The sequence below is a fragment of the Oncorhynchus clarkii genome, chromosome 4 (assembly GCF_045791955.1).
Source record: "Oncorhynchus clarkii lewisi isolate Uvic-CL-2024 chromosome 4, UVic_Ocla_1.0, whole genome shotgun sequence".
NCBI lineage: Eukaryota > Metazoa > Chordata > Actinopteri > Salmoniformes > Salmonidae > Oncorhynchus > Oncorhynchus clarkii.
This window is the reverse complement of record NC_092150.1, coordinates 26,237,863-26,255,279: the sequence shown is the minus strand read 5'-3', so window position 1 is coordinate 26,255,279 and position 17,417 is coordinate 26,237,863. Positions and strand designations below refer to the sequence as shown.

Here is a 17,417-nt window from a genome sequence, read left to right as displayed (position 1 = left end):
AAGCAAATGTTTGCTCCTGAACTTATTTAGGCTTGCCAAATTTGTAAAACATTCTAAAAACATAATTCCACTTTTTAAATTATGGGGTATTGTGTGTAGATCAGTAACACAATATTTAAAATTCAGGCTGTAACACAACAAAATGTGGAAAAAGTCAAGGTGTAAATACTTTCTGAAGCCACTGTAAATATTTGGTCACACGATTCATTTTGTGTATGGTTTCCTAGAAACATGGGGTGGTTCAACTAACCCGGTTTCCCCACTTTCCCCTACTGACCATAACTAAACACAGGTCACTGCGTTCAAATCAACCTTAAGTCATTCACCTTTGCATATCTTTATTTGATACAAAGTACACAGTTGTATGACAGGGGAATCAATATTCTGTTCAAAAGTGTAAAAAATTTAAAGAAGACACCAAGAACATTATGTTCAGAACGTATATTGATAGAATCTATAATTGGACCTGGAAAATGTGTAATTTCAGTAAATCTGCGTTAGTAAATTGCTATTAGTTCAGTATTGAGTGCTCCGTAAATTGCAGTTACCTGTAGTTGAATCAATAAAATACACAGTAATTATATCCTGTAGTCTACTTCTCCCTGTCCAGTGAATCACAACACTCACAGCTGTTTCCTGCTTCTTCCAGCCAGCCAGTTTGGAGACATTATGTGATGCTCTATGTTTTGATCAGAGTGAGAGGGAAGTGGTCAATGTGAGGAGGTGGTCACCGTGGCAGGGCTCGGACCAGGAACTCTGCTGGGGAGTGAGTGAACCCCAGGACACCCTCCAAACTGGGCATGGCTCCAGGGACCGGAGACCAGGAGAAACGCTGGAGCAAGGAGGAGAAGAACAGGAACAGTTCCATACGAGCCAGATGCTCCCCCACACACGCACGCTTACCTGGAGAGACAGACACACACACATTTAATCTGAGGAGACACACACGCTTACCTGAAGGAGAAAGATATGTGACTGACTGGGTTTGAACCTGGATCATTTGTCAAAAGCTCAGGAGTGGCAGATATCCAAGTGGTTTGAGAGGCGAGCCAGCAACCGGAGGGTTCAACTGAACAAAATCTGTCTGGAAGTGAGCTGGCAACAGAAGAGTAGTTGGTATCAAATCCTAGATGCTATTGCCTACCGTTGTAACCCTGAGCAATGCACTTAACCCCCCAAAAACAACAGCTCCCTGGGCACTCAGTGTGGAAGCCCCCCACCTCTCCAAAAACCTGTATACGTGTGTCTTTCGGACGAGTTGTGATAAAAGCAGATGTCAAATTTCAGTTGGACCTTCTGTACAATTGACCCATAAAGAGCTCTTAATCTTAATGTTAAGTTTTCCGGTCACAGGCAAGGTTACTCATCACACAAGTTTGTAATAAAAACATGAAAACACAACCCACAGAGATCATAACCTGAGCAACAAACAATACATGTTGTACGGATAGTCTGTTGTATCACCTGCTGAGAAAGGCAGGAAGGCATCTCTCCTTCTGAACTGTCCTTCAGAATCCAGGAAGTGCTCTGGGTTGAAAGTGTTTGGAGTTTCCCACTCGTCTTTGTCAAACAGCACCGAAGACAGGTTGGTGCTGACAACCGTCCCCTGAATAGCACAGAGATATTGTAACTCACAGACTGCCCACCTGCCCAGCAATGTGCAAAGCAGGACTATAGCCTATTATCAGTTGTAGCAGCCATATGGTTAAGTTGGTACATTAATGACTAACTGTACAAATCATCCATGGATTTTAGTAGCTATTGTTTGTATTCTACTAGCCTTGAGAGCTGAATGTCACAAAAGTTCAGGAACAAGTATCATTCACTTGACACATGGAGGGACTCAGGACTGTTAATGCTGTATCTTACCTTGGGTATGAAATATCCCCCAAGTTTCGTGTCTTTGCTGGCCATCTTGGGGAAACCCAGCGGCACAATGTTTCCTATCCTCTGTGTCTCATGGATGACAGCGTCAGTGAAGGGCATGTTGGGTCTGTCAGCCGTGGTGGGCTGGCGGGACTGTCCTATCACTCTGTCTATCTCAGCCTGGACCTTCTCTGTAGGGATAAAGGAGAAGGGATCAATCAATTGATCAATCAAACTCAGTGGTGCTGTGGAAGAGTTGACTCACCTTGTATCTCTGGGTAGTTCATCATGTAGACCAGGGCCCAGCGTAAGGTGGTGGCAGCGGACTCCATCCCAGCCTCGATCAGGTCCAGAGTACACACCACCAGAGTCTCTGTGTTGAAGCCAGCTTTAGGGTCCTCCTTCCTCTGAGAATGTTGAAGGAGAAGGTGGATTGGAATGTGTCAAAATAAAACATGACTTGTCTGTCTGGTAGAAGGGGTTTGCTACATTCACGTGATGCGTGTCTTTGTCCTTTGTCTTAGTGTTGGCTACTATTCTGGTACCATACCTTGTCAATCTCTGTGAGGTATGTGTCTATGTAGTCCCGGGGGTCCTCTGGATCCCAGTCCTCCTGATGTTTCTCTATCTCTGCCCGCAGGAAGTCGGTAATCTGTTGGTAGTTGGAGTGGATGGTCTGGTGGGGACCAGGCAGGTATTTCATGATGTGTGGGAAGGCATCATACAGCTGGGACAGGGAGGGACAGAGTTACACATACAGATCAAACTACAGGAGAACAGTTATGTTTATTTTCCTGTTTATACTGTATGTGCATAATAGTTATGATAAAAGGATAGGATTTTTCAGGTAATTCACCAAAATAGTTTCGCGATGGACAGGGACATGAGCTCTGACCACTGAGAGCTAGGCTCTAAGTTTAACATCCCATCTGAAGGAGTTAAGGCCATTGACCAGCCAACAACTTGACACCCACCTGAGCCCGAGCAGTGCCGGATAATATCACAACCTCGTTGTCCAAGCGTAGGAGCTTCTGGAAGTTTTCATCGCTGTACTCGAAGCGATGGCCGAACACCACAGAAGAGATAATGTTCCCCACCGCGTTGTTCAGGATGTAATGGGGGTTGAACCCTCCCCCTGACAGTAACACATACTGGCTATGCAAAGCTTGGATGGATTCTCTCATCAACTGTTGTCCTGCATGTGTCTTTATTATTGTATTATTATTAGTAGTAGTAAGTTAAGTATAAGTGGACCAAAGGCACATGAAGGTTACACTTATTCTATAGGGGACACAGTTGACATGATATATTGATAGAGTGTGCAAGTATCAAGTGTGTTCTCACAATGTTATGACAGGAATGTGTACAGTACATGTCTGGTGTATGTCTACAGTGCAGTGTTGTTATTTCTATTAAATAAAAAGCAGTAACCCTAACCCTACATATACTGTACCGTATACATACCCTGCTCCTCTCTGAAGGCCTCACACAGGAAGTTGCTCTCCAGCTGGATGTAGTGCTCCAGTCCCTCCTTCCCTTCTCCGAAGTATCGCAGGTGGGTATGAGCAAACTTTCTCTGGCTCTTCCACATGAGACCGTTGCTTAGAGTGATACCTGAGGTCAGAGGAGAGGTGGAGATTAAGAGCCAGGTATTGGGTGGATCTCAATAGTCTAAAATGTCATCTCCTTCATCTCATTATCTCCTGTCCCCCATCTGCAGTGATAGGTGCATTGGGCAGGTGGAAAGTTAATTCCTGGTAGGCATCCTTTTTCAGCTATTTCAGATGAAGGAGAGGAAGCGAGGTAGGCAAGCGTCTTTGGATTATTGACAATATATACAGTACCAGTCAAAAGTTTAGACACACATACTCATTAAGGGTTTTTCTTTATTTGTACTATTTTGTACATTGTAGAATAATAGCGATGACATCGAAACTATGAAATAACACATATGGAATCATGTAGTAACCAAAAAAAAGTGTTAAAGTGTTATATTTTTTAATTTGAGATTCTTCAAAGTAGCTTGATGACAGCTTTGCACACTTGGCATTCTCAACCAATTTCATGAGGTAGTCACTTGGAGAATGCATTTCAATTAACAGGTGTGCCTTGTTAAAAGTTCATTTGTGGAATATCTTTCCTTCTTAATGCATTTGAGCCAATCAGTTGTGATGTGACAAGGTAAAGGTGGGGGAAAACAAGTCCATATTATGGCAAGAACAGCTCAAATAAGCAAAGAGAGATTACAGTCCATCATTACTTTAAGACATCAGAAGGTCAGTCAAGTTTATTAGAGCTAACTGCACCTCAGATTGCAGCCCAAATAAATGCTTCACAGAGCTCAAGTAACAGACGCATCTCAACATCAACCGCTCGGAGGAGACTGTGTCAATCAGGCCTTCATGGTCAAATTGCTGCAAAGAAACCACTACTAAAGGACACCAATAAGAATAAGAGACTTGCTTGGGCCGAGAAACACAAGCAATGGACATTAGACCAGTGGAAATCTGTCCTTTGGTCTGATGAGTCTAAATTTGAGATTTTTGGTTTCAACTGCAGTGTCTTTGTGAGAGGCAGAGTAGGTGAACGGATGATCTCCGTATGTGTGGTTCCCACCATGAAGCATAGAGGAGGAGGTGTGATGGTGTGGGGGTGCTTTGCTGGTGACACTCAGTGATTTATTTAGAATTCAAGGCACACTTAACCAGCATGGCTACCACAGCATTCTGCAGCGATACGCCATCCCATCTGGTTTGTGCTTAGTGGGACTATCATTTGTTTTTCAACAGGACAATGACCCAACATACACTTCCAGGCTGTGTAAGGGCTATTTGACCAAAAACAAGAGTGATGGTGCTCCATCAGATGACCTGGCCTCCACAATCACCCAACCTCAACCCAATTGAGATGGTTTGGGATGAGTTACCAAGGCAGCAGCTACTCTTCCTAGGGTACAAACATATTAAAGCACCTACATTACATATAAAACAAAAGATAAAATAGGGCATCATATAACATTATTACACCACTACATATCTACAATACAAAATGTTTAATACCACCATACAACAATATCCCAATGTATGTATATGTCTGTACCTTTCTGTGTCTCTTCACAGTTCCCATTGTTCCATAAGTTGTATTTTTTCCTGTATTTTTTAAAATCTGATTCTACTGCTTACATCAGTTACCTGGTGTGGAATAGAGCTCCATGTAGTCATGGCTCTATGGAGTACTGTGCGCCTCCCATAGTCTGTTCTGGACTTGGGGACTGTGAAGAGACCTCTGGTGGCATGTCTTGTGGGGTATGGCTGTCCGAGCTGTGTGCAAGTATTTTAAACAAACAGCAGGGTGCATTCAGCTTGTCAACACCTCTTACAAAAACAAGTAGTGATGAAGTCAATCTCTCTTCCACTTTTAGCCATGTGAGATTGACTTGCATGTCATTATTGTTAGCTCTCGGTGTACTTTTAAGGGCCAGCCGTGCTGCCCTGTTCTGAGCCAACTGTCTTTTTCCTAAGTCCCTCTTTGTGGCACCTGACCACACTACTGAACAGTAGTCTAGGTGCGACAAAACTAAGGTCTGTAGGACCTGCCTTGTTGATAGTGTTGTTAAGAAGGTAGAGCAACACTTTATTATGGACAGTAATGACAGTGTACAATCCGGTGTTACTCCAAGCAGTTTAGTCACCTCATCTTGCTAAATTTCCACATTATTCATTAAGAGATGTAGTTGAGGTTTAGGGTTTAGTGAATGATTTGTCCCAAATTCAATGCTTTTAGTTTTGGAAATCTTTAGGACTAACTTATTCCTTGCTACCCATTTTGAAACTAAATGCAGCTCTTTGTTAAGGGTTGCAGTCATTTCAGGTGTTGTAGTAGCTGACGTGTATAGTGTTGAGTCATCCGCATACATAGACACACTGGCTTTACTCAAAGCCAGTGGCATGTCGTTAGTAAAGATTGATAAAAGTAAGGGTCCTAAACAAAACAACAATTCCTGATTCTAACTGGATTATGTTTGAGAGGCTTCTATTAAAAAATACCCTCTGGGGGGCTGCTAGGGGCGCAATGTGCGACCGACGTGTTTTCCGTTCGCTACTGCAGTATTCTTACAGTTTATGTATATTTTGCAGCAAAATCGTATTTATTTTCAAATATTAGTTTGGTGATCGCTTTCCGTAAAACGCAAGACCACTTTGCTTTCCAATGTCAGCATGTCGACGAAACATAAGGCCAAAAACATGACTGAGAAAACTCGGACTACAAGACGCACTCTTATCACCGTCCTCTCCTGAGTCTGAGGGCCCGGAGACTCATACTTTACCCGGGGGTGCGGCTTGGCCTGGAATGAACATTCTCGAGGCCATCAAACTACTATGCTCTGAGATAGTTGAAATACGGGAGGTTTCTGATACTTTAAAAGCAGATCTAACCATCCTGCAGAACGAGACGGTGCCAGCAATCACATCAATCAAAACAACGACGACTGCAGCACTGGAGACCTCCGCTACCAGTGTCTCAAACCTAACTACCTCCCTGGGTGCTTACGTAAAATGCCTGGCTTCAGATCTGAAAAAGGCACAGGAGAGTTGTGTGAGTTTAGAGGGTTTCTCTCGCCGCAATAACCTGAGACTGGTATCGGTCCCAGAGTCAGCAGAAATGCCTCGCGACACATATTTTGTTTCTGGGCTGCTGAAGGATGTTCTTGCAATGGATGAGAAGCCCCTTATTGATCGTGCCCACCGGTCACTGCGCCCAAAGCCCCGGGATGATGACAGGCCCCGTGACATCATTCTTCGAGTGCACTGTTTCCATGATAAGATGGAGAACCTCCGACGAGCCCGCAATACCCCTCCGAGCTTTCAAGGACAGAGCTTCTCTATCTACTACTCCCCCACTAACTACTCCCCCACTGTGTCCAGGCAGCGCGCAGATTTCGGGCAGGCCAAACAACTGCTACGGGACCATCCAGGTGTGAAGTATGGACTGCGATTCCCAGCCGTCTGTGGCTTTCTCATGATGGTAAAGACTACACCTTTGATTCTCCGGATGAGGCTATGGCTCACATTCAACGTCCCATCAAGAAGTCTTGAACTTGCCCATAGATCAGCAACTGTTGCTTGCGAACTGTGGATAGTAAGTAAGTAGCCCACCTGTGGTACAACTATGTTTAGGTATAACGTACTTATTTGGCTTATTTGATGTGAACTAATATTTTGATCATCTAGTGTGCTTGCCTTACAAGCATTTTAAGGGTTTATTTAACTCCTTTGTTTCCATGCTGTCTAATTCACCTATTCAGTTTGTTTACATAGTGTCTCAGTGACTCAAAATATTTTTGGTTATTTGTTTACTGCATCTGTTTGTACTGACCCAGTAAACAGCAAATGTTCCGAGGCTACACGTTTTTGGGGGTCTTCACTTCAATGTTAAAGGTTTTGAACGTCATTTATGCCCAGCAAACTTTCAACGTTGCACATACATTGTTTTTTGGTCCTGGCTGTAAAGTTGTCTTATCGTCCAACTAGACAATTATTATAAATATATATATATAAAAAACCTAATTTGATGTAAGCAATTGTAGTAAGACGACCCCCCCAAAATATATGTATATATATATATATATATATACATATATTTTTTTTGGGTCGTCTTACTACAATTGCTTACATCAAATTAGGTTTTTGGTTGAGAGTCTTGATACATTTTATTTATTTTCTCTCTCAATGCTTGTTATAAGACTGGGAATATAAATATATACATCTACAAGTGGTGCTTTTCAATTGCACACCAGATTCACTATTTATTTTTTCTCTCTTTTTGCTGCTTGATCCACTAACACAAAACGCAACTTTAAAGAGCAGGACAGTCATCTATTGTGTGAAGTGCACCAGTCCCTCCTGCAGCAATGCGCTGCCACCCCCGTGCTTCACGGTTGGGATGGTGTTCTTCGGCAGTGGCTTCTTCCTTGCTGAGCGGCCTTTCAGGTTATGTCGATATAGGACTCAGTTTTACTGTGGATATAGATACTTTTGTACTCGTTTCCTCCAGCATCTTCACAAGGTCCTTTGCTGTTGTTCTGGGATTGATTTGCACTTTTCACACCAAAGTACGTTCTTCTCTAGGAGACAGAACACGTCTCCTTCCTGATCTGTATGACAGCTTCGTGGTCCCATGGTGTTTATACTTGCATACTATTGTTTAAACAGATGGTACCTTCAGGCGTTTGGAAATTGCTGCCAAGGATGAACCAGACTTGTGGAGGTCTACATTTTTTTTCTGAGATCTTGGCTGATTCCCATGATGTCAAGGAAAGAGGTACTGAGTTTGACGGTAGGCCTTGAAATACATCCACATGTACACCTCTAATTGACTCAAATGATGTCAAATAGCATATCAGAAGCTTCTAAAGCCATGACATAATTTTCGGGAATTTTCCAAGCTGTTTAAAGGCACAGTCAACTTAGTGTATGTAAACTTCTGACCCACTGGAATTGTGATACAGTGAATTATAAGTGAAATAATCTGTCTGTAAACAATTGTTGGAAAAATTACTTGTGTCATGCACAGAGTAGATGTCCTAACCGACTTGCCAAACCTATAGTTTGTTAACAAGAAATTTGTGGAGTGGTTGAAAAACGAGTTTTAATGACTCCAAACTAAGTGCATGCAAACTTCCAACTTCAACTGTACATAAAGAATGCCAGGTACTCCAATCTGAATTTGATGAGCTTTCTACCAGACAAGGTGAACAATTAATCTAACGAGCTCGATACAGAGTGTATGAATAAGGTGACAAAGCCAGTAAACTCCTTGCACATCATATCTGTAAATCTGAGGCCTCACGTTTAATTCCACCAATAAGAACCCTGTCTGGTACTACCATACTTATACATAAAGAAAGAAATGATCAATTCAAACAATTTTACTCTGAGCTATACAACTCTGAATCTCCTCAATACCCTTTGCTGATTGATTATTTAATGGTCTGAATATGCCTTCAATTGATACCGACTCCCATGACTGTTTAGAAGAATAATTTACACCTATGGCATTCATATTAAAACAAAAAGAACTCTGTATTTGACACCCCTGTGACTTAAGGGTTGGATGAGCATTTCTTGGTGTGGATGCCATGTTCATCTTGCCCTAGAGACTAAAATGTGAGCTTGTTTTGCGCTGTTTTTTATTTTGTTTACACCTACATAAAAAAAGCATTGTAAACTTTATTTTTAGTCCAGTGGATGGTCGGTCTGTGGCCATGACTGTCTGTGAGTGTGAGTGGTTACATTTCTCCACCCATATCCCTTGTCTGTTTACAGGAACAATGGTGACTCTGTCCATGTACTACAGATTGCACTTTAACCTTTGTAGCCTTCTGCCTGGAGTGTTTAACTTGTCTAAAGTACGTTATCTTTATAGCTAGTCTTTTTTATTTTTTGTAGTTGTATATTATTTATATTGTTTTGTGTTGTCTTATGTGTGTAAAACTGAATAAAGAGTAACAAAAAACACCCTCTTTGTCCTGTTAGACAAGTAACCATTTATCCACATTATAACAGGGGGTGTAAAGCCATAAAACATACATTTTTTAGGCAGTAGACTGACTCTAATCGATAATGTCAAAAGCTGCACTGAAGTCTAGCAAGACAGCCCCCACAATAATTTTATCATCAATTTCTTTCAGACATTCTTCAGTCATTTGTGTATGTGCTGTGCTTTGCTGAGTGTCCTTCCCTATAAGCATGCTGAAAGTCTGTTGTCAATTTGTTTACTGTGAAATAGCATTGCATCTGGTCAAACAATTTGTTTTCCAGAAGTTTACTAAGGGTTGGTAACAGGCTGATTGGTTGGCTATTTGAGCTAGTAAAGGGTGCTTTACTATTCTTAGATAGCGGAATGACTAGCTTCCCTCCATGCCTGAGGGCACACACTTTCTAGTAGGCTTAAATTGAAGATGTGGCAATATTAATATTAATTTTACATCCAGATTGACCCCGGTGGCTTGTCATTATTGATAGGCAACAATAATTTTTTCACCTCTTTCAAACGGACTTTACGGAATTCAAAAGTACAATTCTTGTCTTTCATAATTTGGTCAGACATACTTGGATGTGTAGTGTTAGCGTTTGTTGCTGGCATGTCATACCTAAGTTTGCTTATCTTGCCAATGAAAAGGTCATTAAAGTAGTTGGCAATATCAGTGAGTTTTGTGATGAATGAGCAATCTGATTCCGGGAATGATGGAGTCGAGTTTGCCTTTTTTCCCAAAATGTCATTTAAGGTGCTCCAAGGCTTTTTACTATCATTCTTTACATCATTTATTTTTGTTTCATAGTATAGGTTAATTTTCTTTTTATTCAGTTTAGTCACATGATTTCTTAATTTGCAGTATGTTTGCCAATCAGTTGGGCTGCCAGACTTATTTGCCATACCTTTTGCCTCATCCCTCTAAACCAGGTATTCCCAAATTGGAGTACCCCCAAGGGTACGCCAAATAAAAATGTGATTTTTATTTTCACATTTTCAAACGGTCCATTTATATTTTTCAATGGGACTATACATTTGGGTGAGGTTTTTTTCTTGCCTGATTAGCCTAATTTCACTGCCAAAAATAAAATTAAACCATCTAGTGTTCAGCGAAATAACAACACAATGTGAAGTACAGGTAGCCTAGTCAAATAATTAACATCCAATCACATTAACCATTACTCTCTCGCGAGAATTCCACTAATTGTCCGTATGTAGCCAAATGTAGCTGCTGCTCATTCCGTTTAATCGAAAATTAATAAATGGTTAAAAAAAGTAAGGCCAGCGTCCATAGAGACACATACCAGTTCTACTGGTAGTACTGCTACTACCAGCAGTGGCACATGCAAAGCTAGCATCAGTAATTCTACATTTGTTGTTAGCCCAGCTAGCATGGACACGGACAGCTGTGAATCTGATGCAGCCGAAGAGCTACTGCCACCTTACCCGGAAAAGCACCGAACAACAGACTTGGACGTTGGACCATCGAAGAGGAGCAAATATGATGAGAACTACATTGATTTGGGGTTCACTTACAGTGGGGAGAACAAGAATTTGATACACTGCCGATTTTGCAGGTTTTCCTACTTACAAAGCATGTAGAGGTCTGTAATTTTTATCATAGGTACACTTCAACTGTGACAGACATAATTTAAAACAAAAATCCAGAAAATCACATTGTATGATTTTTAAGTAATGAATTTCATTTTATTGCATGACATAAGTATCTGATACATCAGAAAAGCAGAACTTAATATTTGGTACAGAAACCTTTGTTTGCAATTACAGAGATCATACGTTTCCTGTAGTTCTTGACCAGGTTTGCACACACTGCAGCAGGGATTTTGGCCCACTCCTCCATACAGACCTTCTCCAGATCCTTCAGGTTTCGGAGCTGTCGCTGGGCAATACGGACTTTCAGCTCCCTCCAAAGATATTCTATTGGGTTCAGGTCTGGAGACTGGCTAGGCCACTCCAGGACCTTGAGATGCTTCTTATGGAGCCACTCCTTAGTTGCCCTGGCTGTGTGTTTTGGGTCGTTGTCATGCTGGAAGACCCAGCCACGACCCATCTTCAATGCTCTTACTGAGGGAAGAAGGTTGTTGGCCAAGATCTCCCGATACATGGCCCCATCCATCCTCCCCTCAATACGGTGCAGTCGTCCTGTCCCCTTTGCAGAAAAGCATCCCCAAAGAATGATGTTTCCACCTCCATGCTTCACGGTTGGGATGGTGTTCTTGGGGTTGTACTCATCCTTCTTCTTCCTCCAAACACGGCGAGTGGAGTTTATACCAAAAAGCTCTGTTTTTGACTCATCAGACCACATGACCTCCCATTTCTCCTCTGGATCATCCAGATGGTCATTGGCAAACTTCAGACGGGCCTGGACATGCGCTGGCTTGAGCAGGGGGACCTTGCGTGCGCTGCAGGATTTTAATCCATGACGGCGTAGTGTGTTACTAATGGTTTTCTTTGAGACTGTGGTCCCAGCTCTCTTCAGGCCATTGACCAGGTCCTGCAGTGTAGTTCTGGGCTGATCCCTCACCTTCCTCATGATCATTGATGCCCCACGAGGTGAGATCTTGCATGGAGCCCCAGACCAAGGGTGATTGACCATCATCTTGAACTTCTTCCATTTTCTAATAATTGCGCCAACAGTTGTTGCCTTCTCACCAAGCTGCTTGCCTATTTGTCCTGTAGCCCATCCCAGCCTTGTGCAAGTCTACAATTTTATCCCTGATGTCCTTACACAGCTTTCTGGTCTTGGCCATTGTGGAGAGGTTGGAGTCTGTTTGATTGAGTGTGTGGACAGGTGTCTTTTATACAGGTAACGAATTCAAACAGGTGCAGTTCAAACAGGTAATGAATGAGTGGAGAACAGGAGGGCTTCTGTGAGAGCCGGAATTCTTACTGGTTGGTAGGTGATCAAATACTTATGTCATGCAAGAAAATGCAAATTAGTTTCTTAAAAATCATACAATGTGATTTTCTGGATTTTTGTTTTAGATTCTGCCTCTCACAGTTGAAGTGCACCTATGCTAAAAATTGCAGACCTCTACATGCTTTGTATGTAGGAAAACATGCAAAATCGGCAGTGTATCAAATACTTGTTCTCCCCACTGTATATTGGGAGTAGTGCTTTCCTCAGCCACAGTGTGTTAAAGGTGCAAAAGTAATATCTCACAACTCGATGAAACCCTCACTCTTGCGCAGACATTTAGAAACAAAACATGCCCATTTGAAAAATAAGCCACAGGAGTTTTTTGAGCAAGAATTAAGATTACTTTTGAGTAAGAATTAAGATGACTTTTGAGTAGTAAGACATGTATAAAAGCAACAGATACCATTCATAAGAAGGGGCTAGAAGCATCGTATATGGTGAGCAACTGAGTGGCTAGGACATGCATGCCCCAAACTATTGTGGAGGGCTTAATTCTTCCTGCTGCCGCGGATATGTCTGGGACAATGCTGGGGGAAAAAGCCCCAAAAACTATACAGACAATGCCTTCATCAAACAACACTGTTTCACGACGCATCAGTGACATGGCAGGAGATGTTTTGAAACAATTACTGCTTCGCATACAAGCCAGTGAATCTTATGCAATAAAGCTGGATGAGTCAACAGACGTGGTGGGCCTGGCACAGCTCCTGGTATATGTCTGTTACCTTTATGGGGGGTCAATTAAGAAAGACATTGTCTTCTGGAAACCAGGACAACAGGAGAGTATATTTTTTAAAGTACTGGACAGCTTTGTGACATCAAATGGACTTTGGTGGTCAAGATGTGTTGGTATCTGTACTGATGGCGCAAAAGTCATGACAGGGAGACATAGTGGAGTGGTAACGCTCGTGCAAGCAGTTGCTCCCAACATCACTTGGGTACACTGCAGCATCCACAGAGAGGCTCTTGCTGCCAAAGGAATGTCTGACAGCTTGAAAGACATTTTGGACACCACAGTGAAAATGGTTAATTTTGTTAAAGCAGGGCCCCTGAACTCTTGTTTATTTTCTGCACTATGCAATGATATGGGCAGCGACCATGTAATGCTTTTACAACACACAGAAGTGCGCTGGTTATCAAGGGGAAAAGTATTGACATGTTTTTTTTTTAATTGAGAGACAAGCTTAAAGTTTTCTTTAAAGACCATTCATTTCCACTTGTCTGACAGCTTGCATGATGATGAGTTTCTCACACGACTGGCCTATCTGGGTGATGTTTTTTCTCGCCTGAATGATCTGAATCGAGGATTACAGGGACTCTCCGCAACTATATTCAATGTGCGGAACAAAATTGAGGCTATGATTAAGAAGTTGGAGCTCTTCTCTGTCTGCATTAACAAGGAAATACACAGGTCTTTCCATTTGTGTGCAAATTAACTCAAGCTTACGGACAATGTCAAATGTGATATAGCGAAGCACCTGAGTGAGTTGGGTGCGCAATTACTCAAGTACTTTCCCGAAACGAATTATACAAACAACTGGATTCGTTATATCTTTCATGCCCTGCCTCCAGTCGACTTACCGATATCTCAACAAGAGAGCCTAATCGAAATTGCAACAAGCGGTTCTGTGAAAATTTTATTTAATCAGAAACCACTGCCAGATTTCTGGATTGGGCTGCGTATCCTGCCTTGGCAAATCACGCTGTTAAGACACTGATGCCCTTTGCAACCACGTACCTATGTGAGAGTGGATTCTCGGCCCTGACTAGCATGAAAACTAAATACAGGCACAGACTGTGTGTGGAAAATTATTTAAGACTGAGATTCTCTCCAATACAACCCAACATTGCAGAGTTATGTGCATCCTTTCAAGCACACCCTTCTCATTAACCTGTGGTGAGTTATTCACAATTTTTGATAAACAAATAAAGTTTTATATGTAAGATGGCTAAATAAAGAGCAAAATGATTGATTATTATTACATTATTATTTGTGCCCTGGTCCTATAAGAGCTCTTTGTCACTTCCCACAAGCCGGGTTGTGACAAAAACTCACATTTTTAAACATAAGAATGAGTGTATCTTATAGTGTATGTGTGACAGGCTTACAATGATGTCAAAAAAACAACATTTGAGAGTGTACTGACCCTGGTGCTAGAGGGGGTACGCAGCTGGAGGTTGAATGTTTGAAGGGGTACGGGACTATAAAATGTTTGGGAACCACTGCTCTATACCACACCATTTTTCAATTCCTCATCAATCCAAGGTGATTTAACAGGTTTTACAGTAATTGTCTTAATGGGCGCGTGCTTATTAGTAACTGGAATGAGCAATTTCATAAATGTGTCAAGTTTAGTATCTAGTTGCCCTCATTACACCCCACAGACCAGCAAATATTATTTACATCATCAACATACAAATCCCTACAAAACTTATTGTATGACCTCTTATACACTATATTAGGCCCAGCCTTTGGAACTTTGGTTTTCCTAGATATGACTACTATATTGTGATCACTACATCCTATGGATTTGGATACTGCTTTAAAGCAAATTTCTGCAGCATTAGTAAAGATATGATCTATACATGTTGATGATTTCATTCCTGTGCTGTTTGTAAATACTCTGGTAGGCTGACTGACAACCTGAACCAAGTTGCAGCCACTGGTTACAGTTTTTAAAAAATTGAGTGGGAAGCTTGATGAGAGTCAGTCAATATTTAAATCCCCCAGAAAATATAGCTCTGTTGATATCATTTACATTATCAAGCATTTCACACATGTTATCAAGTATGGTGGCAAAAGTGCAAGATTATGTTATAATACTTTTATTGAATCAAATGGTTGTTTTATTTCAACAGAATAGACTATTCTTAACTATTGTGTGTGTGTTTTACTGAGGATAACACTGACAGGAGATTTACGATGTCATTTGGGTGATAACACCTAAAGAGCATTCCAGAGCATGGGTTAATGTTTTCTGTTTATACCGTACCAGGGGGAGATGGTTCCAGTTTGGAGTCGGAGGGCCAGACACTGGTCTATACAATGAAAACTGTTGACACAGCAGATACTGTCTGCTATGTATTATAGGTATCTTTCATACAGATCTTAACCTTGTGACCCATTCTATATATTTGTTGTTCATCATGTAGGTTGAAAGGGGTGTATCTTGGCTATAAAAGACCTTTGTACTTTTGTACCTTTGTACTTTTGCTCTCAACGAATCATCAGAGATGGTGATTCGTCGACCAGCCATCACTATTGCAAACTCTCACTTTTAAAGATTTAGTTTAAGTATAACTCTGACTTGTGTGATAAGTTTGTCTCTCCTCATTTGATAGTAAAGAAATGAACCACCACACCAGTTACTGACTGTTGGCACTTGGTGGTCTATAGCAGCTTCCCACAAGAATAGGCTTAAGGTGAGGCAGATGAACCTGTAGCCATATTACTTCAACAGTATTTAACATGAGATCATCTCTAAGCTTTACAGGAATGTAGTTCTGAATATAGACCGCAACACCGCCCCCGTTGGCATGTCTGTCTTTTCAGTAGACGTTATAACCATGTATTGCTACCACAGTATCATCAAAGGTATTATCTAAGTAAGTTTCAGAGATCAGAATATGAATGTCATCTGTTACAAGCAAGTTATATACTTCTCAAGCTGCACATGTTAACATGGGTTATTTTGAGCACTTTTCTGGTTTGCTTGATTGTTTTTAATGCTTTACTGGGAAGCTTATCAGAAGTAGACTTGCTCATGTTATTTATATTGGAGCTGATAGTACAGGGTGAGCTGCACACAGGGGTCTGCCTACTAGGGCACACCACCTCAATGCTAACAGTATAACTGTCGGACCGTAGAGCGAAGGAAAAGCAGCCAACAAGTCCTTGTGGGAACTCCTTCAAGACTGTTGAAAAAGAATGAGAGAATGCCAAGAGTGTGAAAAGCTTTCATCAAGTCAAAGGGTGACTACTTTGAAGAATCTAAAACATATTTTGATGAACACTTTTCTGGTTACTACATGATTCCATATGTGTTATTTCATAGTTTGATGTGTTCACTATTATTATACAATGTAGAAAGTAGTAAAAAAAAAAGGTGTATCCAAACTTTTGACTGGTAATGTACATAATGCAGAATTGTCATATCTAACATGTTTATCCTTTCCAAAAAAGCAACAGGAGTACATTCTAGTGCTCACATTCTTTCTCACTGGAGCCTGGCCTGGTCAGAAGTGGTGCATTATGTAGGGAATAGTGTGCCACTCACTCACCAATGCCTTTGAAGGTGACATGAAACAGAGGGACAATGGGCCGGTCATAGAAACTGTCCAGTTGGTTGACCAGAGCTTCCTTCACCATCTTATACCCTGAGATAAACACTACCCTGTCACTGCCTCGACGCAGGCTGAACACTGGACCATAGTCCTCAGCCATCTACAGGGAAGGAAGGAATGGTTGGGACACATTTATTACATTTTTATCAAATATTGAACCTTTATTTAGAGAATCCCAATTGAGACCACAGTTATTTTTCAATGGTGCCCTGTGTAAAACACGCCACATGCAAGTCAAATCTGTGTCAATTATTTCACTGCACTAGTAAAGATATAGTATTGGTAACATAAGTCATTAGTAATCAAATATTTCTGATTAATATTAGCAATGATTATATGAGTATTTTTCTGACCTTGTCAATGGTCTTGAAGTCGAGCCCTGTGAAGATATTACCCAGGAAAGGAACAGACCAGGGTCCAGGGGGGAAGTTAGTTGGAGTTCTGTTTCTGACGATGTCCACCACCAAGAGAAACACGAAGATAAACACCAGCCAGCCCTTCACATCGAAACAGTCCAATACTGCCAGCAGAATCATGGTGAGAACAGCTGTTTTTGCAGACTCTAAGACAGGTTGAAATGCTCTCTGTGATATTCTCTCTCGGTAGCCTCTCTCTTTCTCTCCGTTTCTGTCTTTCTCTCTCTGAAGCCCTCCTCTTTCTGTCTCTCTTTCTCTTAGCAGCCTCTCCACTACCAAGCCTATCCTTGGCAGTAGTAACTATAAGAGTCAGTGAC

The 17,417-nt window shown here is 41.5% G+C and overlaps 1 protein-coding gene across 1 annotated transcript; it reads right to left on the bottom strand.

Annotated features, from left to right (window-relative positions):
• Window positions 1-321: 321 nt before the first annotated feature.
• Window positions 322-17,417, bottom strand: LOC139406646 (cytochrome P450 2J2-like). Its single transcript, XM_071149483.1, has 9 exons — window positions 17,038-17,417; window positions 16,622-16,784; window positions 3,331-3,480; window positions 2,841-3,001; window positions 2,417-2,593; window positions 2,132-2,273; window positions 1,870-2,057; window positions 1,465-1,606; window positions 322-903 (listed from the first exon to the last, which is right to left on the bottom strand). Exons 1-9 carry the CDS (start codon window positions 17,218-17,220, stop codon window positions 728-730), a joined length of 1,482 nt encoding a protein of 493 aa, XP_071005584.1. The 5' UTR covers window positions 17,221-17,417; the 3' UTR covers window positions 322-727.